General features: G+C 46.5%; 1 protein-coding gene across 1 annotated transcript; it reads right to left on the bottom strand.

Annotated features, from left to right (window-relative positions):
* Positions 1 to 12,871: 12,871 nt before the first annotated feature.
* LOC120676900 (desmethyl-deoxy-podophyllotoxin synthase-like) lies at positions 12,872 to 15,219 on the bottom strand. The gene is made up of 2 exons (XM_039958270.1): positions 14,070 to 15,219; positions 12,872 to 13,805 (listed from the first exon to the last, which is right to left on the bottom strand). The coding sequence occupies exons 1-2, from the start codon at positions 14,988 to 14,990 to the stop codon at positions 13,173 to 13,175; spliced, it is 1,554 nt and encodes a 517-aa protein (XP_039814204.1). The 5' UTR covers positions 14,991 to 15,219; the 3' UTR covers positions 12,872 to 13,172.
* Positions 15,220 to 23,156: the final 7,937 nt, after the last annotated feature.

Genomic DNA, 23,156 nt, shown 5'->3' with positions numbered 1-23,156 from the left:
TTTTTATGCTTTCTTGATAGCTATTGTTATAAGAAAATTCCGCTAATGGTAAACATTGATCTCATTTCTATGGATAGGGTAGAACACATGCGCGGAGCATATCTTCTAAAATCTGATTGATTCTCTCCGTTTGGCCATCTGTTTGTGGGTGATAGGCTGAGCTGCGGATCAATCGAGTTCCTAAACAAGTATGCAATTGTTCCCAAAAGCGAGCAACAAACTGGGTCCCTCGATCTGATATGATAGTCTTTGGCACACCATGTAAACATAGGATGTGATCCATATACAACTCGGCATATTGTTTGGTCAAGTATTTTGTCTTAACTGGGAGAAAATGTGCTGATCTGGTAAGGCGGCCTACAATGACCCAGATCGAATCATAACCCTTTTGAGTTCGGGGTAAACCGACAATGAAATCCATGCTGATGTCTTCCCATTTCCATTCAGGAATACTCAAGGGTTGCAATGTTCCAGCTGGCCTGAGATGACTAGCTTTGACCCTACGACAGAAGTCACATTCTGACACATACTTGGCAATCTCTCTTTTCATCCGAATCCACCAAAACTGTTGTTTCAGGTCTTGATACATTTTTGTTGCTAACAGGATGAATTGATAGTCGAGAGGTATGAGCTTCATCAAGAATTTGCTTTCTGAGCGCAAAATCCTTAGGCACCACTAATCGGTTCTTAAACCATAACATATTCTCACTATCTTGGTGGAAACAACTTACTTTCGAATCCCCTTCCGATAATCTTCTCTGAATTTTCTTTATTCCTTTATCTTTCTTTTGTGCTGCGATGATTAAATCACGAAGAGTAGGAGTGAGTTCTAGATGGGCCAGTGTGCCATGTGGTACAATGCTCAAGTTCAGCTTTTCCATTTCAAAGCAAAGAGACTCGCTTAATGGTATAGCTAAGATGCAATGACAGTGAGCTTTGCGACTTAGCGCATCTGCAACTACATTCGCTTTACCAGGATGATAATGCACTTCAAGTTCATAATCCTTGATCAGTTCCAGCCATCGCCTTTGACGCATGTTCAAATCAGCTTGAGTAAAAAGATACTTGAGACTCTTGTGGTCAGTGTAGATGTGACAAGGACTACCCAAGAGATAATGCCGCCATATCTTCAGAGCATGAACTACAATAGCTAATTCCAAATCATGAGTTGGGTAGTTTTCCTCGTGGCGTTTGGGTGACCTAGACGCATATGCAATCACCCGGTTCTCCTGCATCAAGACACAACCAATACCAGTACCAGAAGCATCACAGTATATGTCAAATGGTTTTGATGTATCGGGTTGAGCCAGGATAGGTGCAGAAGTTAAAAAAAAATTTAGAGTATGAAAAACCTCTTCACATTTGTCAGTCCAATGAAATTTGACACCTTTCTTGAGTAGCTCGGTCATAGGCTTAGCAATTTTTGAAAACTCTGGGATGAATCGACTATAATACCCAGCTAATCCTAGAAAGTTGCGGATTTCCTTAACTGATATTGGAGCCTCCCAATCCAACACATCTTGAACTTCTCCTGGATCAACTGAAATACCCTCTGCAGATATGACATGGCCTAAGAAAGGAACTTCTTTAAGCCAAAACTCACATTTGCTGAATTTTGCATACAGCTTGTGCTCTCGTAGACGTTGAAGAACAATATGAAGGTGCTTGGCGTGCTCTTCTTCATTCTTGGAGTATATCAGGATGTCATCAATGAATACCACAATAAACTTGTCCAACTCAGGCATGAAGACCGAATTCATAAGATACATGAAGTAAGCTGGAGCATTAGTCAATCCAAAAGACATGACTAGATACTCAAATAAACCATAGCGAGTGGAGAAAGCAGTCTTTGGAATGTCCTGAGGTCTGATCTTTATTTGATGATAACCGGATCGAAGATCTATCTTAGAAAATACCTTAGCTCCAGCTAACTGATCAAGAGAATGTCAATGCGAGGCAATGGGTATTTATTCTTGATGGTAACCGCATTTAGAGGCCGGTAATCAACACATAACCTCAAACTTTGGTCTTTCTTTTTCACAAATAAAGCTGGGCATCCCCAAGGTGATGAGCTTGGACGGATGAAACCCTTATTCAGTAGGTCCTGCAATTGTACCTTCAGTTCTGCCAATTCATTTGGTGGCATCCGATATGGCCTTCTAGAGATAGGTGATGTACCCGGTTGGAGTTCAATAACAAACTCAACGCCCCGATCAGGTGGCAGTCTAGGTAAATCCTCTGGAAAGACATCTGAATAATCGCACATTATAGGTATCTTCTCTAAGCTTTTACCCTCCAATTTATTTATGGCTGGATTGTGTGACTTGTACTTGGTCAAAGGTAACACCGTAGAACCATGTGCACGTGAATTGATATGAACAGCATGCGCCTGAGTATCCAACACAACTCCATGTGCCTTCATCCAATTCATACCCAATATGATATCAATCCCTTGATGTAGGAGAATGATAAAATTGGTCGGAAAGATTCTCCTAGCTAGGTTGATTGGTACCTTTCTTGCCATTTGGTTTGTGATTATTTGACCACTTGGGGATTGAATTTTATATGAAGTGTTCATGCAATCAATTTTCAATCCGTGCCTATCTGCACAAGCCTTACTAAGAAATGTATGCGAAGCACCAGAGTTGAATAGAACCTTAATTGGATGATCATTGAGGGAAAATATATCCGCCATCACGTGTTCCCCTTCTGGCACGTCCTCACAAGTGGTGTAACTCACACAACCATCCTTAATATAAGGCACCTTCTTTTTCTTATTTGTGTTGCTAGAGCCTTTTCTCGGCTTGGGTGGAGTGTAACAGATATTCTCCGAGTGATGGCAACCCTCGGCTAGGTGATGCTTGCACGGATCAGGGTGGAAGCGAACAACATGCTGCAATAGGGTTTCTTTTGCTCCAACTGTGGAGGAGCCACAAGTTCAGGCATCCCCTGTTGTAGCTGATATTGAGTTTGGGAAAAGCTAGTGGACACCTGGCATAGGCGTTGCACAACATTCCCAGAGGACCCAATAGGTGATTCCTTCCTCTTTTTCGCCTTTTCATGCTTCAGCGTCACATCTTCTTGGAGGATAGCTTTACTGACCAGGTCACTGTAACTGGTAAATGTTCTCACTGCTAAACGCATAAGTAACTCAGTATTTAACCCTTTCTGGAAACAATCTTGCTTCTTTTCATCGGTATCTACGTGATGTGCAACATATTGTGCAAGATGATTGAAAATGTTGGCATACTCCATCACCGATTTGTTCTCTTGTTTCAAATTTAGAAACTCCTCCACTTTCACTTTTATGAAACCTTCTGGAATATAATGTGCCCTAAAAATCTCTCTAAATTCTGACCAGGGAATTTGTCTCTCTGTTGGTTGCATAGCTAAATGATTGGCCCACCATATCTTTGCCGGGCCTCTCAGCTGTTGCGCTGCAAAGGCAGCCTTGTCCACTTATGTGCAATTAAGAATGCCAAACTTGTCCTCCATGGTGCGAATCCAAGCATCTGCCTCAAGGGGATCATCGGCCTTGTGGAACAGAGGCGGTTGGGTGGCAAGAAAACTAACGTAGTCAGTTTCTGCTGGTGGTGCTTGTCGGCCTCTGCCAGCATTGCTTTACACCAGTTGCCTCAACAATTCGGTCTGCTCATTGCGGTCGGCGATAAGAGCCGCAATAGCCTGAGCCAAAGTGGGAGACGGTGGTGGCTGTGCTCCTTGACCCCCATTTTCACGGTTAGCAGCGTTGTTATTACCCATCCGCAAAAGCACCATCCCTTGGTTAGCCATTCTGCTATCGGGACTAATCCATGCAAATAAAGAATGTGCATAATTAATATAAACACACATCATGAATCATTCCCTTCGCGATATGGTTCACCAGAGAACAAAATGGTTTGCTTCAGTTGAAACCGCATCAAATCGGGTTGAACAGCAGGTTGGTAACTCGGCTTGCTATAACGTTGCAGTTTTAAGGTTGCACAACTATTAACTACGAATCGACCAACCAACTCGAATATGCAAGATGCATGCACGTTCTATCGTTCTCACCCAAACAATTACTAATTATGGTATACGATGACGACTAGTGGCACAATTACGTACTCTCCCTATATATACTAGTCGTTCCTACAATCAAGGATTCATAACGCACTTACGTAGTTAGTGTTCCTACAGACAAACCAAGACAACAAGAGAGATATATAAATATCCATTTCTGGACCCTTCATGCTAGCACACACGAACGGCCCCCATGTGTCCTACGCCACACGGGTAACGCATATGCAGTTTCCCACATATTCACATATACATTACCATCCATTATAGAGATGGCACCCAAACGTTTGACGCTGAATGGGCAGCGCTGCATATATTACCGAAGCAACGTATTCACTTCCCGTACAAATCGCCTTACGGAACACCCAAGGGTACACGTGTCCCAAGGTACACAGTTATGACCAACTGCATAACGAGTCTTCACCTCGTAACATTGCCTTACGAGATGGCTGTGATCACAATCACATGGTAAGAAATCTGCACTCCATATCAGGCGGCAGAGAGTGACATGCTCGTTTGAATTGAGTCTTATCACCTCCTCGTATGCTCAACATACGGGACCCGCGCACGTATGAAACACGTGGGCTATTCTAAGGACTATCAGAATACTCACCTTGCTTACCTCAGCGTAGGTGCGTCGTTACAGAATAGTAGTTGTGCATAAAAGTAAGGTTTAACGAGAAGTAAATACTGGAAGTGCTGGAATAAAATAGATACTTAGATGCCACCTAACTTATAGAACATAATTAGGGCATACGAACTATCTACTCTATTCCTTAGCGCATCTAGCGTCAACTTTTCGAAAAACCCAAAAGTTTTGCAGTTAAGCACTCAAGTAATCACCCCCAGTGCAATTAGCTCTGATACTAGCTGTCACAGAACAATCCAAATAATACCAATCAAGTGCAATAATTAACATTTAAACTCATTCTAGAATTACTGCACTCAACCAGTACACTCAGACCGCCTGCTGTAACCAGGATCGATTACACAGGAACTCTCGCCAAAAGACGAGCACAGATGATTACCGGCAATAAAAGCGTTCAAAGTAATTTACAACCCGAGTTTATAACAGAAGTACCAACTTAATGTACAGTAAGTGTTTACAAGCCAGTTTTACAATTCAAACCTCAGAGTTCAAACGCAGCGAAAAGTAATTTAGAGTTTAAAACACGCTTCAAAATACAATACGATAGATAACGTCGACGACAGAAGACGAGCTTCACATCTTGCCCACTGATGTGAGGCTCACCTGCCCGAACTTCACGGAGAAGACGGGACCCACTCGACCGACTAACCCGGACGAAGTGGTTGACCGATCCACGAGGTGCATATCTCCTCGAAGTCCTCCGGAATGCATCCTGCTAACATATATTACAACAACAAGCCTGAGTATTCTAATACTCAGCAAGGCTTACCCGACTATTAGTATATACTTAGCCGACTCCTACTCATGCAAGCTTTTTGTATTTGGAGTTGTTTTGCTGAAAAGCTACTATTAGTGGATCCTTACTTTCAGTATTTTAGCTCAGGTTTATTATACCCGTACCAACTAGATTTGCCTGAGCATCTAGTGCACGCATGGTTGATCACATTATCTTTCCAGAATACCACAGCCAAACATTCTCAGTTCAATCTCATTCCACTTCTTTACTACGATGTGATGAAGTGACCAATGTTCTCTTAACCGAGAGAGACGGCGAATCGATCCGATTTAACCTTGCAAGGTGGATCTAACACACACGTCACATATAGGCCCCGTCGGACCATACGTGGCAACCCTTCACATATGCACACCGAATAGCCGAACTGCCCTGCGACCCGGGACTGCTAGCCCCACCGATAACAACGAAGGGTCAGCCATGAGTTTGTATACTAGCTCCACTGGTGAAGACAGTATCAAGTCTGCCTACCAGTGCACATATGGTACTGAGCTTACCGATTTCGACTACCTCCTACTCCCGGTATGCGGTTAGTAAACTTGGTCAGCACGGCCAATAACGGTACGGTCCTCAATCGATACAGGCGGAGGCTTACTTTCCAACCACTCCATATCCATAACCAAAACCATATCCGCCCGGTCTCCATTTTTCCTTTCTTTTTCTCCAAGATTCATTCTCCAGTAACTTTTTCATAAGTAACAAGACCTATCTCTCGCGAGTGATAGGAATCACTCGGCTTCTACCGGGTTCCTAATTAGCAAAGCAGTTCTAACGGTGCCTGTATACTAGTAGAGACCCATAGGTACCTAGGGAGAAACATGCATACTAGGGTTTCATTCAACTCCTAGAAAACTTAATGCACAATATTTAAATAATAACATTGAATACTGAAGATAGAGGTTATGCTCCGGGGCTTGCCTTGGCAGTCAGCGGGGTTAGCGACTTCTGGATCTGGCTCGACGGCTGCTTCGGCTCACAGTTCCCCTGCTTGCGGCTCCTGGATTGGCTTAGCGACCAACTCGTAGACGGCTTCGCTCGTGACGTCTACACGTATGAAAAAGGATGCCATGCAATAATTAAAATAGTGCAATGAAATGATACAAGTGTTCATGATGCAATGTTAACACCGAAAGAAAGATTATTTGGCAGCGCAAAAAGGAAAACTGCGGCTAGGAGCGAAACACGTGCAGGAACTCAACTTGCCGACATGAATAAATCAACAAAAAATTTACTAGCATGAAAATACATTGATATCACATGCAAGAAAAATTTATAAACTTTTATTGCAAAAAGAAGACATTTATTTTTGCCCTAGTAAAATAAACTGAACAACAATAGATCCACAAATATGCACATAGGATAAGTACCTGAAAATTTTTCAGTGCAATACACATGTAAAGAGTAGTCTACCACAAAATTTTCAGGATTTTTAGACAAACAGAACAACCGATACAAAATAAAATAGCTTAAGCGCAAACCAAAATTTTAGCAGGGACAAAAGTGACATTTCACAACATAAGTATTTTTCCACTGAAGATCTTGATTTTTGAAACCTAAAAAAATTAAGTTTGCATTTTTCGCATTTTTCTGTGAATTGTTATGCAATTATGAAATTTCAGCCGAAATAGAAGATTTTAGAAAACAAATAAAACTTAAACCGGCTGACAGCCGGTCCCACATTTCAGGGGGGGAGAAGCCAGCTCCCTCCCCTGCTTTTCCCGTGCCATGGCCGGCGCACAGCTAGGCGGCTCGCGGCGACGCTCCCCTCGCCGGCGGTGGCCAGCCGGCGGCGCGGCTTGGCCGGGCCGCGGCCAGGGTAGCCGAGCGGCAGCGGGGCGCGCGCGGGGTGGGGCGAAAGCACACGCGGGGCGGCGGCGGCGCGCAGCGTTCCGCCGGTGGCGGCCCAGACCGGCAGAGGGGCGGGGCGGGCTCGCGCCCAGGGAGCCCAGGCGGCCCTGGGGCACGCGGCGGCGCTGTGAGAGCCCGCGTCAGGGCGGCCCGCGGCGGCACAGGTGGCGGCGCAAGGTGGCCACGGCGACGCGGTGGCGCACCGGCGCCGTCGGCCGTGGAATCCAAGGGGGAAAAGGTCAGGGAGGAGGAGGTCACGAGGAATCTCACTGTGCGCTCGAATCGAGCTAAGAAGGGCCGGGAGAGGAAGCTCGACGGGAGGGGGCGGAGCTCCAGCGGCCAACAATGGCGGCCGGCCGGCGCAGGGCCGATTCGGCCGGAGAGCGGCTCAATGGAGCTCGAGAAGGTGTGGTGGAGCTTCGGGGCAAGGCTATGGAGGTCGGGGCGCGAAGGATTGAAGCAGAGCGGCGAGGGGGTGGTCGGAGCGGCGAACGGTGACGAGCCCCGCTCGTGCTCGGGCTCGGCTTGACGAGGACGAAGGGGAAAGAAATGGATAGGGATGGCGCTGGGAGCGGATAAGGCGGCGCACACGGATGGTGAGGATCGTCGGCGTGTGCGACGCGTGGAGTCACCGGCGCATCGCCGGTCGCGGTATGGGCAAGCACAGTGACGAACAGTGTAGCACAGTGATCGTTTTGACTAATTTTTTACTGGACTTTTACCAATTGAAGCTCAAAATTCCATATAGAACTTGAAATTTGGCCAAAATAAAAGTTGTAGAGGAAGAAAAGATCTACAACTTTGCTTTTGGGCGAAAGTTGATTCGAAGCTCGGATTAGGGAGAAAAACGAGAGCGAACGTAGCTAAGTCGATGTTTACTATGCGAACTCGATTAGCGCTAATGACGGTGATTAACCCTAATTAGCAACTAAACACATGATTAGCACCACAAATTAACACCGAGGTGTTACATTAACCCAGCATGGCCATGCATTTCCTGATCCGAATCACTCGAGGGGCCAGAGATATCTCTCTCTTGTAGAGAGGGGCAAATCCCATCTTGACCGACTATGTCTCACAGCATGCTTCTTGACAGACCCGAAAGCCACCTTTATGACTACCCTATTACGGTGCAGCGTTTGATGGCTCTTAAGTAAGTCGGTTCACATGAGTACATACGACGATCTCAGGTCTCAGGACACAGCGTACATATTGTGTAATGAGAAGTCATCATCTCGTGTTGGGTCAGTTCAGTCTCATGTCTCACATGAGCCCACATTATTAGTTTGACATCCTCATGTCCATGACTTGTGAAACGTAGTCAATCAACTAATATATGTGCTAGTCTAATATTCATGTGTGTCCTCACGTGAACTCCGACTAGGAACATTTTAGAATATTCATACAAGTATAGAGTTTCACAAATACTTCACATAAGTATTAATCAATACAAGTTGTCATCTATGAATATTCAAGGTACACTTTATTAACCATGAATACAAGAAAATATGATTGCCTCTAGGGCATATTTCCAACACCTAGCACTATGAATCTTCTGGCTGATCCATATATATTTCCTCCTCAAGCTCTCCATGTAAAAATGCAGTCTTCACATCTTACTGCTCAAGCTCAAGATCATGCATAGCAACAATACTAAAGAAAGTACGAATTGAACTATGCTTTATAACTGAAGAGAACACATCATTATAATCAACTCCAGGAATCTGACTGAAGCCTTTTGCAACTAACCTTGCCTTAAATCTTAGAGGCTCACTGGGAGATAAACCATCCTTTCTTTTGAAGACCCATTTGTAGTGGACAGACTTCTTTTGTTTAGGCAAGTGCACAATCTCCCATATCCCATTCTTCTCAAGGGACTGCATCTCCACCTGCATAGCTGAGATCCACTTGTCCTTATCAACAGAATCAATGGCTTTAGTATATGTTGCTGGCTCACTAGCATTCTCCACCTGTTCAGCACAACTCAAAGCATAATAAGTCAAATTACACTCCTTAATTAAATGATTTGGAGGTCCACAATTTCTCTTTGACTTGCGAAGAGCAATAGGTGCATCTAGATTCTCCTCTTGCTGCAAAACAGACTGTAAAACTGGATGTGATTGCTGAACAGTATCAGAAACATTATCTAGAACATTATTTCCAACAACTTCATTTTCTTGGTCATCCATAAGCTCCACCTGCACACTTATTTGTGGCTGTAATTTTTCAACTAAAGCATCATCTGTGGTCAGGCTGTCAGTAAACATCACAGACTCATTGAAAGTAACACTTCTGCTCATGAAAGTCTTTCTAGTTTCAGGATTCCACAATTTATATCCTTTGACTCCCGAACCGTAACCAAGAAACAGACATTTAATAGCTCTAGGCTTTAATTTTCCATTATCAACATGAGCATAAGCGGTGCTGCCAAAAACTCTCAACTGTGAGTAATCTGCAGGTGTACCAAACCATACCTCAATAGGAGTCTTCTTGTTGAGTGGAATAGAAGGCGACCTGTTGATCAAATAGCATGCCGTGTTAGCAGCCTCCGCCCGAAAATGTTTGCTCATGCGGACGTTGGACAGCATACAACGAGCCTTCGAGATGATGGTTTTGTTCATGCACTCGGCCACACCATTTTGTTGCAGAGTGTATGGGATGGTGTGGTGCCTAACAATGCCTTCCTTTCTGCAATAATCATCAAAAGCATCCGAACAGAATTCTCCATCATTATCAGTCCGAAACACTTTGACTTTCTTTTCAGTTTGCCTTTCTATCATGACTTTCCACTCTGTAAAAGCAGCAAAGGTATCATCTTTGTTTTTCAGAAAATAAGGCCACACTCTTCTAGAGTAATCATCAATAATGGTAAGCATATAACGAGCACCACCAAATGAAGGTTTACGAGAAGGACCCCATAAATCAGCATGTACATAATCAAGTGTACCTTTTGTGGTATGAACAGAGATATTGAATTTTACCCTCTTGTGCTTACCAAAGACACAATGCTCGCAGAACTTCTTGCCACTCAAGATGCAACCATCCAGAAGGTTTCTATTCATCAATTCTGTCATGCCAAGCTCACTCATATGTCCAAGACGCATATGCCAAAGGTCAGTCTTACTAGGTTCAGAATTATTAACAGTAGCAGCAGCGGCAACAGAATTATGCACAGTACTACCTCTGAGAACATATAAATTTGAAGCATTGAGATCACCAAGCAAATATACAAGAGAACTTTTTGATACCTTTACAACTCCACCTGAACCAGTGTATTTGAGCCCTTCTTTATCAAGTGTGCTCAACGAGATTAGATTTCTCTTCATTCCTGGTATGTGTCTCACGTTCTTCAGTGTGCGAATCATGTCATCATGGGTCTTGATCTGAACAGAACCGATGCCCACAATCTCACACAGGTTATCAACTCCCATGCGCACAAAACCTCCATTCTACAAAGGCTCATATGAACTAAACCAATCTCTGTTAGTGCACATATGAAATGAACATGCAGAATCAAGTATCCATTTATCATGACCAGCAACACAACCAGCAAAGACAACCTGGTAATCTGATTCAGAATTATCAGCAGCAGAAGGAACACTAGCCTTACCATCAGAATTATTTTTTCTCTTCTGCTTATTCTGCAATTTCCAATATTCTTTAATATTGTGAGATTTCTTCTTGCAGAACTTACAGAATTTCTTCTTGGGACCTTTGGACTGGGAGCGGCCTCTACCATCATTGCTCTTGAAACGATCGTTGTTATCGCTCGATGATCTATGCTCAGATCTGCCTCTAACATGCAAAGCGTCACCCCTTGAGGACAATCCATCAACCTGCACCATGCCTTTCATCTTTTCCCTGGACTGGAGTGTCTCACAAACTTCAGTAAGAGTTAGTTCATCACGGCTTAATAATATGGTGTCACGGAAACTTGCATAAGAACTGGGCAAAGAGCATAACAAAAGAAGACCTAAGTCTTCATCATCATATTTGACATCCATCGACACTAGGTCGGCAACGATCTCTTTGAAGACAGATAGGTGACTCAGCACCGAGTCACCCTCCTGCATCTTAAGCGTGAACAGCTTCAACTTCATATGCATCTTACTGGTTAGATCCTTGGACAAGCAGATCGATTCCAGTTTGAGCCAGAGTTCTGCAGCATGGTTTTCCTGCAGCACTTCTTGCAAAATATCATTGGACAAATAAAGCTGAATCAGGGATAGGGCCTTACGATCTCTTCGCTTTTCCTCAGCGGTCCACTCATCCTTCTTCGTCTTTCCGAAGCCTTCCAGCGCCTCATCAAGATCCTGAGATTGCATTAGAATAGCACGCATCTTAACTTGCCATAGCGAGAACATCGTCTTGTAATCCAGCGGCGGTAGATCATACTTCGTCGATGCCATCGCGGAACCCTAACCAAAACTCCGATACCACTTGTTAGAAACGACGGCGAATAAACGGCGAAGAATAACAAGATCAAACCACAGGAGACACGAGGATTTAACGTGGAAAACCCTTCCAATGTGAAAGGGAAAAACCACAGGCGCCAGCCAGCAAATCTTCACTATATCGGGTGTGTGTTTACAACTCCTAGCGGCGGCTTACAAGAGGAATAGACTAAACGAGGAGCAAGCCCTAAAGGGTATATAAATCGGATTGATGTTTTCTGGTGCAGCCTATGAGTTAGATATATAGGAGAGTTACATGATCGCCTCAACTTCCACTAGCAATGTTTTTAAAAGTTTACACCACATGGGCCTTTGTGATTTATTTGAAATAACTAAAATACTTAATGGGCCAAGCCCAAATTCCAACAATCACCCACCAGATCTCAAATGTCCATTTAGAGAGCCTTTTATTGTGTAATGAATTTGAATCACAATATAACAACACCGAAATGCAAACATTAGCGAGGGTGCTTCCAAAATGGAACCAAAGAAGAAAATGAATGTGATTCTTGAAGCTAAAAGGGAGATGGTCGGGCTGTTTTCTTTGACAGAAGAACTCGTCGCCAGTGCTGGAATAAATGATGCCGAGGAACCGTAGCATCATATCATAACTGAAACAGATCTCTGCATCATGAGAATGACGCATGCCAACTGGAATGATGCAGCTGAAATTGTTACCTTCGTTTCCTTTCCTTCTCGGCCTCTGGCTTTCTTTTTGTTCTTTTCAGTTCTGTGGATGTGACATCATAAGGAAGATCATAGATTGTTCGGCTTTTGGGTAAAAGGAAGGCAGTTTTGTTGAAAGACCATGTGTGTTTACAGACAGCCTTGTAATTTGTAGCGATGTTTACATCATATATACTGTCCTGCAGCAACTCTGGCGTGCAGCCATGCTCCCAGTAACCTCTCCTCCGCTAACCCTGGCGCTTGGCAAATGTCGCTGGCGACCAGCGTGAGCATGCCCACTCGCAAGAATGACCGAGGAATCGTCGTTCTCAACAACGGCGGAGCATGGGAGGTGTGAAAAAAACTACATGTATATAAAAACCGAATGATTCAGTAATTATCTTGTGCATCAATCTATAAGCTTTACTTTAATTTCCCATGGAAATTCCAAATCGCGGGTTTATAAAAATTACCTTATCAAACTTTTCCACTAACCCCTGGTTTGGATCACGACCATTAACATGATCCAAACTACAGTGTTTTGTGTAAATACTAGATTGGTATTTTATAAAAACATTCATACTTTGGATCACAATTAATAATAGCGATCCAATATTTTACATAAAGACCCCTGCTAATTTAGCAATAAGCGCCTCTCCTCGATCCAGCACAAGAGCAGAGGACCTCACCATGACGAGTAGTTCTATGGTGTTACATGTGGCGGCACACGGACAACCGGACGCAGGTAAAGGTCATTCTTCCTCCGGACGGCGATGCCCATCTCCTCCGTCATGTCCAGCTCGCCCGGCAGCATCCCACCCGGCATCTCCCAGTCGAAATGGTAGAGGAGCGCGGCGAGGGCGAGCTCCATGCTCGCCTGCGCGAACGCCATGCCAGGGCACATCCTCCGGCCGGCCCCGAACGGCGTGAACTCGAAGTCGGCGCCCTTGAAGTCGGCCACCGTGCCGGCCTCGAACCGCTCCGGCCGGAACGCCGCGGCGTCGGCGCCCCAGTGCCAGGGGTCCCTGCTGATCGCCCAGACGTTGACGAACACGGTGGTTCCCCTGGGGACGTCGTACCCCATGACCTTGCAGGACTCCCGGCACTCCCTTGGCACCAGCAGCGGCACCACCGGGTGCAGCCTCAGGGTCTCCTTGATGATGAGCTTCGTGTACCTCAGGTCGGCAAGGTTATCCTCGGCCACCATTGGCTTGCCTTGAAGCTTCTCGCGCACCTCGGCTTGCGCCTTGTGCATCACCTCTGGGTTTCTTGCGAGCTCCGACATGGCCCATTGGAGTGTGGTTGCTGATGTCTCGCTCCCGGCACCGAAAAGATCCTATATATGCAAACAAGGAAGCTCAATGTCCAACTGTAACTTACAAGGCATCAAGGATGGCCTAGGGTTTACATTTTATCGCTAAATTAAACAGGGAAGCTCTGACATGGCCCATTAGTTGAATGGCGTGTTGAATTTAAAACACTGATATTTTTGGATGATCAACTAATTTTATTGGGACTCACCGGTAAAACAGAAATATCAGAATTATCGGAAATCTATCAGTGATAAGGTAAACAATCAAAGCTTGCAATGGTAACTTACAAGGATGACGGCCTTGATCATACCCATGGTGAGCGGCACCTCGAGGCCGCCTTCCCTCTGAATCCTAAGGAGCACGTCGATCAGGTCCTCCTCCTTTTCCACGGTGCCATCCGCAGATTGTACCATGGCCGCCTCCCTCCGCTGCTCGTGCTGCTTGATGGCGTGGTCCATGAGCTCGGACTGCCGGCGGTGATTTTCCCGCGCCCGGCGTTCCGTGCCGCTGACAAGCCTGGCGAGCCTCGACGACGGGAACAGGTCGCAGAGGTTGAACCCGGAGGTGATCTTGACCCCCTCCGCGAGGTTCGCCAGGAACTCCTCCCGCCTCTCGAACCGGTCGCCGATCATGGCGCGCACGGCCGTGTCCGTGACGAGCACGGCGATCCGCTCGCTGACGTTGACGGCGGCGCCGCCCTCGCCGGCCGCGGCGGCGGCGACGGCGGCCACGAGGCGGCGGGCCTCCTCCTCCCGGACGGCGCGGAACGAGTGGACGCGGCGGGCGCTGAGCAGCTCCAGGACGCTGATCCTGCGGAGCTGCCGCCACAGCGCGCCGTAGCGCGCGAACACCAGCCCCTCGCCGTCCTCCATGCGGACCCTAGTCGTGGGCGTCCACGGGCGCGTGGCGAAGCTGGCGTCGTGCGTCTTCATGACCTCGCGGGCGGCGGCCGGGGACGACGCCACGACCACGGGGACCTCCCCGAGCCGGAAGTAGATGAGCGGCGGCGCGCCGAGGCGGCGCGCGATGCGGGCCATGGCGCGGTGCGGCAGCGGGCTGCCGAGCAGGTGGTGGAGGCTGCCGATGACCGGCAGCTGCCACGGGCCCGGCGGCAGCCTCAGGCCATTGCCGTCATCGCGCCTCGTGATGAGCTTGAGAAGCAGGAGAGGGAGAAGGAGCGCCAGAAGGTAGTACGTGAGCTGCTCCATGCTTGCAGATGGATCCGAGTCTGCTAGAGATCGAGTAGAGAGCAATGGCAATGGAGGCTAACCAAGAACCGAATGTTTACTGCTGAAGCACACACCTGGGTTTGTTGTAGAGGATGCATGTGTGGTTGTGCATTTTGGGGGATCGAGGTCGCTGGATCTTGGATAGGGCGGCGTGGTGGCGATCAATGAGCAGCAGAACGACAGCACGTGAGAGGCGAGATGGCGACCCGCAGCCAACCGCGGTACGGTGGTCGATCGGAGGACTATTTGGGCGACCTCGAATCCTCGATGGTCAGGGCATCAATGTGTGTGGTGCGTGTGCAGTGTGCAAGCAACAGTGTGCCCCCAGCTCGCGTATCAGGCCTCCTCCAACGGGGGCACGTCAGCTAGCTCATGTGTGGCCACGATGGATCTCTGCTCACGTGGAGAGGGAAAGGATTCTTGCCCGTACTAGCGCCCCTGCGGGCGTCGGGCTCATAGCAGCATGGCACACTATTTGCGGGACCCTCACCATCTGCTGCATTCTCCTAGCTTGCCATGTGTCTCTGCTGCTTTTAAAAAATCATCTTCATATGTGGACCTCGCAGCAACTCTGAGACTCCTGCAAAATTCAGGCCCTCTTTGGTTGGGGCTAGTACAAAAAAAAATTGCTTGCTTGCAATTGTGCTAGCACAAGAACTTCTTTGGTTTGTGCTAAACTTTAGCACAAACTAAGGAATTTTGCTACATGCACACAAAGTGTCTTGACCAAATAGTGCACATGCATAACACACATTGGCCCATCAAAAACATGTGTAATTAATTATTACACATGCACAACAAATCATAATATTTCAATTACAGTACGTAGGAGCCGCAAAACTTTTTGATTACAACAGTCATGTACACAATTCTTATTGCGGTAATAAAAAAAGTATCCACACATGAACAACCATCGTTACTGCAGTATGAAAACAAATGCCCACACACAACAAACTGAACAGAACTGCGCTCACAAACGTGCTGCCAAGCGACAAGCTGTTGCTATTTCACCACGCAGCGTATTCATGTTCACATCGTCATCACAATGTTCAGCGTGTTCTGTGTTTGGGAGCGTGTGCAGTACGCACCGGCACTTGGCGGCAGCGGTACAGTGCTGCTGGGACGCACACGGCCGCGGCGCCCACGGCCATGGCCGACGCGACCACCTCCTCTTGCAGACAGGGCGCCCTCTCCCTGTGCACCGCGAACTGGCGGAACAGGAGGGGGTACTTCGGCCACGGGCCGCCCCACCCAGCCTGTGGCGGCCACAGGTACGGGTACTGCCCGTGACCCATGGCATGCGGAGGGAGCGCGTACGCCGGCGGCAGCTGAAGGTGGCCTTCCAAGCCAGGCGTCGGCGGAGCGAATCCACCGAAGTGAGCCGCCGGCAGCCCGGTGAAGGGAGGCGTCATCGTTGGGGCTGCCTCTGCCGCGTCGGAGGCCGAGGAGGAAGCGAAGGCCCCGCCGGCGGCCTGGTCGGTGTCCCCCATGGACAAGAAATCCCCCATGCCGCCCTCTTCAGATCCGGCGGCGGCCTGTGGCCCTGTGGCCTGTTGCCGCGGCGGCCGCGCTGTGCGGCGGGCAGCGCCCTATGCGCCGGCGGCGGAGAGGCGCCTCCTACCTCGTGCATCGTCGGCGGCCGCGGATCTGGACGGTGCGACAGGGATGGCGGCTGCGCGCTGCACGGAGGAGGAGCGCGCTTGATGCGGCGGCGGAGCACTGCGCAAAGGAGGGGGGGCGCTCGATGCAGAGGAAGGGTGGCGCTCGATGCGGCGGCGGTCGGGGGTTGCAGGAGCGAGGGACGGGGCGGCAGGGCAGGCTCGAGCGCAGGCTGTTTTTACATTTTTTGAGACGCGATGCGTGGGGTCTAACTGGGTACGCCAAGCCCCATTGCTGGTGGGCCCCATCTGGCCCAGAGTCCGTTTGGTTTTCTAGAATGGAACAGCCCTGTTCTAGGCATTCTAGAGGACTAAGGGCAGTCCCAACTCAGACTCTACCATGGAGTCTAAGCCTCATATTTATTGTGTTTTGCTGATGTGGCAGTATATTTATGAAAGAGAGAGGGAGAGAAATCAAGACTCCAAGTCTTATTTAGACTCCAAGTCTTCACGAAAATCAAGAATGAATGTGAGAGAGACAAGTGTGCCATATAAACTAAAATAACACACTTTGCATTAGGAAGTATAGTTTCTTGTAATGAAGTCTTTGAGGCTTAGACTCTATGAGTGGAGTCTGCATTGAAACTGCCCTAACCAAACAGGGCCGCAATTGCAAGGTGGACAACTTTGACGGTGAGGTGGAGTTGTACGAACTAGCAGCTGGCTCAACCATTGGACAAAGTCTTAGACCTCCTCCAACAGTACACTGTATGCTAGCTTGTAGAAATTTTTTATCCGTAAACAGTGTGTGAACAGTACGCGCTAGCGCGCCGCACGCTCACTATCCGATGCATCTCCCCTCACAGCACCACTTCTTATGCCGCTACTGCGCCGATTTTGGTAAGTTGGCTCCACCATTGGAGGTGGCTTTACGGTGCGTGCAATAATGTGTCAGCTCACAGTCGTATCACCGGTGCGTGTGACTGTGTTCGACGGTATTTTGAACATGTTTCTCAAAGTAAACAAGCTAATATATGCATACGTATGAGATAAGAGAAGCAAGCTAACATGCAAAGAAGTCCACACATGCTAGCTGCACGTCCGAGTCATTTGCCTTGTTCTTTTCAGAGGTTGCACAAACAGATTGGGCTAATGCATGTACGCAACTTGTGATCAGCGTGGCCGCGGTTAGCGGGCTGGAGTTGCTAAGCTTCAAGTATTATTGGGCTGATCAGTAAAGAATTAGCACTAATTAATCTGATGCATGTGGGCTCTTACGTGACCCATGCATGGCCCATGCATCAGCCCATGCGAGCCTCGTGCGGTGCATACGAGTGGATCGTCTTCACGAATTATCTTCTGGAAGCTTCTCGCATGCACACGTGTGCCAGCTGAAAGATAAGATCAAACTTTCAAATTTTGAATTAGCAGCCGCGCGGCGTGGAACTGATCCGAGCGCTTCACTCGGGCGCCGGCTTGCTCGGCAACGGATTAGAGGCGGCGCACGGCTCGACGCTCCTCTCCTGGCCCCTGCCTCCAGCCTATAAAAGAGACCCCTCAGTCTCTCACGAGAGGAGAGACCCACATCCATCTACACCATGCCGCCCGACTGCGCACGGCCACCATCGTCACCACGCTCGGCACTGCGCCAGTCCACCGGCCGGAGTTCGTGACCAACGACGACTGCCGTGCGGCCATCTCCATCTCCATCACGCACACGACGCCGGCGAGCGAGTCCGCGGCCTGCGGCGGAGTTCCGGCCTCGGCTTCACGACGCCACGCAACTGACGTCGTTGCCGTCGAACACTTCGGCGTCGACTCCATGGCTCCCATCCTTCTCGCCGGTAACTCTAGTTGAGATCGATCTATCTTATTTGTTTTATTCTTGTTCTTGCATGTTTCCTTTCAGCACGCATGTATGAAGGAGTTCTGTACATCACCATGGGCATCTCATGCTCTCCATGAAGGAGATTGTCGCTCCTCGCGATGAGCAGCCTGCCACGTCGCCGACCGCCGCCGAGATCGCCGTCGCCGTATCGCCGCCGCGGCTCGATGCCGTCCGGCTCATCGTTGTGCAGTTCGCCGCCGGAGCTCGTCCATGAACAGCCCGCCTCGTCGCCGGCCGCCGAGATCATCACCGTCTCGCCGCCACGGATCGCTGTTGTCCAACTCGCCGGCATGCAGCCGGTCATTGGAGCTCGTCGTCTCTGAACAGCCCATGTCACCGAGATGCATCTGTCCAGGAAAGGCCACGATGCCCTGCATGCATCAAGTCAAGAGTTGTTCCTGTACAAGTTTAGAAGCCACCAGATTGGATCAGCGTGAACATGTGCTGCCTCCTCATCCTCGATGTTCACGGAGAGAGGAGTGATGCCGATGTGTTCTGTCTTCGACCGGGCTGAAATCGCCTAGACCCCGTGTCTGTGTCGCGGGTTGCGTTACGGCCGGATCTGCGCCTGTCAAGTCCCTACTATGATTATTGAAGACACTTCTATTTTGCTACGCCATCTGACGTCCAACTGATCGAACTGAGCGCCACCATGCATTACATCAACGACTCTATTGCCGTACTTGCTGTTCGTGATCGACGAGGCCGAATGGCACGGGCGGACACCGTCGACGTTTCGACTGCGTTACCATCGGCCCATGGACCGACGAGGCCATGATAATGCCGACGCCTGCATTCATCCATCATCATCATCATGCATGGAGGACGCAAAGTGAAGATCGAAGAAGACGACCATTGCAGCTTAATCGGAGGTGTTCTGCGACTATCTCGCAGATGTAATTAACTAGGAGTCTTCCGAGACCCTAGGAACCAGAAGACCACATCGCCCATGTTTGATCTGCCCCACGGCAGGCTATGGAGCGCCCATATATATAAGGAACCTGTATTTGTATTTGTTGGAAAATATGAATAAAATATGTGTTCCTTATTTGTTCTTTGTCTATTTATTCTTTTTGTGTACTTAGTACACTGGCACGCCCGCAATTTATTTTCCCCCGCGTGTAGAGGAAACCCCTTGGGTATTTTTTCTCCCGAAACAGACTGACCTGTATTTCTTAACTCTTACAGAGAAGTCTGCAAACACACGAAAATATTGTTATAGCACTTCACCCGGGAGTCTTCAGGGTATTGTATTTTCCACGAAGAACGGAGCTGTAATGGTCTTTGAGCTAGTTCACCCAGGAGAACAAGAGATAGGATAGCATAGGCAACATGGTTTATCTAAGGGAAAAGATCAAGGTAGGCTATGCTCTGCTGCTATTCATTTACTTCGGGCACCGGTCTGACCTTGGTCTGCCAAGGACCTCCGGCTACTAGCTCTACGCCGAACCCAGGGGGGACTATACTAACCACGCAGATTGTCTCCGTAGCGGACGGATAGGGCTGTCACCACATACCGTCTACCCGACAATGCCAGCTGAGCTCGAGGCAAACAAAGGTAATCTAGGGCCTAAACACCACGTCTAATCCTTCGATTACTACTCTAGCGGCGATCAGGATTTACTCGTCTTTATCAGGGGCCCTCTACTAGAGCATCCGTCACAAGAATGTACGATGAACCTGCAAATGAATAACAACAGAGAATAACTTTACCAAGAACATAACCAAAAGATAAACTCAGGTACTTACTAAAGCGATTCATACCTATCGAGGTAAAGGCTGGAGAAGGATGCCGACAAACCCGTCATTCCTCCCCACTTCTCCTCACACACTCCCTATCCTAATCTACGTCTTTTCCCCACCAAAGTGTATCTTCTATTGTGCTGTGTTTTGTGTGTGTGGGGGGGGGGCTCTTCTCCTCCTTATGTAGCCTCTCCAAGGGTGGATCCGCTGTTAGACTCGCGAGGTGGTACTATACACATCTGGAATAGATGTAGGGGAGCCGTGGGAGACTGCTGAAGAAAGTTGGGCCTGTTCAGGCCTAGTGGGGGGGTCGGCCGGCCCCCTTCTGATGCCTTTCGGGCTCATCTTTGGTCGGTGCATTTCTTGTGGGCTCCTTGTGGGGATCGCAAGGTGCACTCTTGGAGATATGTTGGTTTAGCATGTCATTTGGGCCCTAGGATCCATGTGCGCACCGCTGTGTTTGTCGGAAGTGTCTTTTCTCTTCAGCTTGGACTAATTTGCTTCAGGATGTGGGCCCTCTAATTCTCATGCTCGCATAGAATGCTCTGATGTGTACTTTTCCCTTTGTATGAGCACAGTTTTCACCTGTATGCAGACATGGCATCCTGTAAACAGCGATTCACCAAAACTTGTGGAAATGATTAGTATCAAAGTCCTAAATCTAGTTTGGTGTTTGTTTTGGCACAGATCTTTGCAAGAGTTGACAGTCAATTTTAGCACTTAAGAACCGTCAACACCTGTGAAGACGATGGAACTTCGCGATACCTACCGGCTACCATGTACACGTCAGATCCACGCTGAGCGGATCTAGCGGTGGGGCGGTTGGGGCTCGAGCCTCCTCTTGAGCTGAGAGAAAGGGATAGGAAGAAGGAACCTAGGAAGAATGATCCTCTCCTTAGCTCGTTGGCTGACTCCGCAACTCGCTTCTATTCAGATACTGTTTGGATAAAGTGCTAATGGAGTGGCCTAAACTTTAAAAAAAAATTAAAATTTTTGGCGTGTGTGTAGGTGCTAACTAGTGAGGTGGTCCACGCATAATGGCTAATTTATATTTCGGTATTTGTGATTTTTTAATTAAAAGTAAATAGATGTATAGACTTTTGGTTTAGTCATCTCATCGTAATTTTTTATCCTAGGAGCGCGGGCGTCGATCAAGAACTATTATTTACATTTTTTTCATCATCATATCTATAGCGTATCTTTATGGAACATATATTTAAAAAAGTACATTATAGAAATATAACTAAAGGTTTATATATTTTCATTAGAAATGTTTATTTTTGGACCACCTACGTACACTTTTGCTTCAGAGTTTTAGCTATGGTGATAAATTACTTTTAGGTTGTTAGAAAAAAATCTATATTAATGAGCAGCGGAGAAATTCTGTTTAGTTCTTATCGAATCAAAACCTCTTTGTTTTTATTTGTTCTCCAATCTCTGCTTACTACAGCTCCAAGTATGCATGTTTCCATATCAAATGTCTGTTGAACCTTCGACCTAGAACGAGTCGTGTGCCCGAGTCAACAAATTCATTGTTGTAGCTGGCAAGGAGTAGCGTTATCCTTTGCACTCCTCCCTCCCTCCCTCTTTCCCCCCTTCCTCCCTTTGGATCTTTGCCTACTAACCTAAAGTTATTAAACACACATTTTTAATTGTGTGCACCATTCCATCTCATCGAACACTATCCTACAACTTGCATTCCTACAACTTGCATGGATAGCCTGCATAATAAAATTTAATGTGTGACTTGCATTACTCTAAATCACATTGCCATTCTAGTATGATAATATCATCGTTCTTCCCTCCTAATTTTTAGCTCCCTATGGTCCATTCCATTTTCATTATTTTATTTTCAAATTCAATTCTTTACTAATTATATTTGACACACACTTTTGTTTAGCTATTTTTGTTCAAAGGTCATATACAAATTGACTACAATTTATTAATTCTAATTCTTGATTTAGCTATTTATTAATTATATTTTGCATGAAATGTTTATGAACTTGTATTCTAATTATTGTTTCTATTTGACCTATAATATTTATTTAGCAGTTTTCTTCCTAATTTGCTCCTTAATTGCTACAAATTAATCACTATATTTTTATTTTTAATACTGAATTTATCTATTTATTAATCATATTTAATATGGACTTATTGGTCACTTGGTAATTTTTTTATGTTTTTAGTTTTAAATTTAAATTATTTTTGTAAAGTGTTAATTTTCTTGTTTTTGAAACCTCAAATTTAGCTATTTACTAACTACATTTTATATGAAATCTTTGGTTAAATTCTATTTTTTTATTTTATAACTCTACATTTATTTATTTACTAATTTTATTCTACACGGACTCTTCAGACATGTTGTATTTTTCTTAATTTTTTAATTTCAAAATTTGCAATTTGTTAGCCATAATTGATATGGACTATTGGATTTTCTTATTTTCTAATTACAAATTTATCTATTTACTAATCATATTTGGTATGGACTCTTTTGTAACATGCTTATTTTTTTATTTTTTTTATTTCCAGAGTTAGTTAGACCATTAGATCTTTAGGTCTTCGTAGAATCCAAAAATTGAAAGTCAGCCTCAACCGCTATAGTATGCTAATTAGTAAGGTGGCCTACACAAATAGCGTGGTTGGCTAGTTTTTATTCTGGCATTTTTTACTTTTATAAATCAAAGTAAATATATGTATAGATTTTAGTTTTATTAGTCATCTCATCGTAAATTTTTATCCTAAGGATGCCGGCGTTGATCAAGAACTATTATTTATATTTTTTGTCACCATATTCTATAGCGTATCTTTATCGAACATAAATTTAGAAAACAAAGTACATTAAAAAATGTATTTAAAAGTTTGTACATTCTCATTAGAAATATATTTGTCTATTTTTGGATTAGCTGCTTACTTTTT

This window comes from Panicum virgatum, chromosome 1K (assembly GCF_016808335.1).
Source record: "Panicum virgatum strain AP13 chromosome 1K, P.virgatum_v5, whole genome shotgun sequence".
NCBI lineage: Eukaryota > Viridiplantae > Streptophyta > Magnoliopsida > Poales > Poaceae > Panicum > Panicum virgatum.
This window is presented reverse-complemented; position numbering and strand designations above follow the sequence as displayed.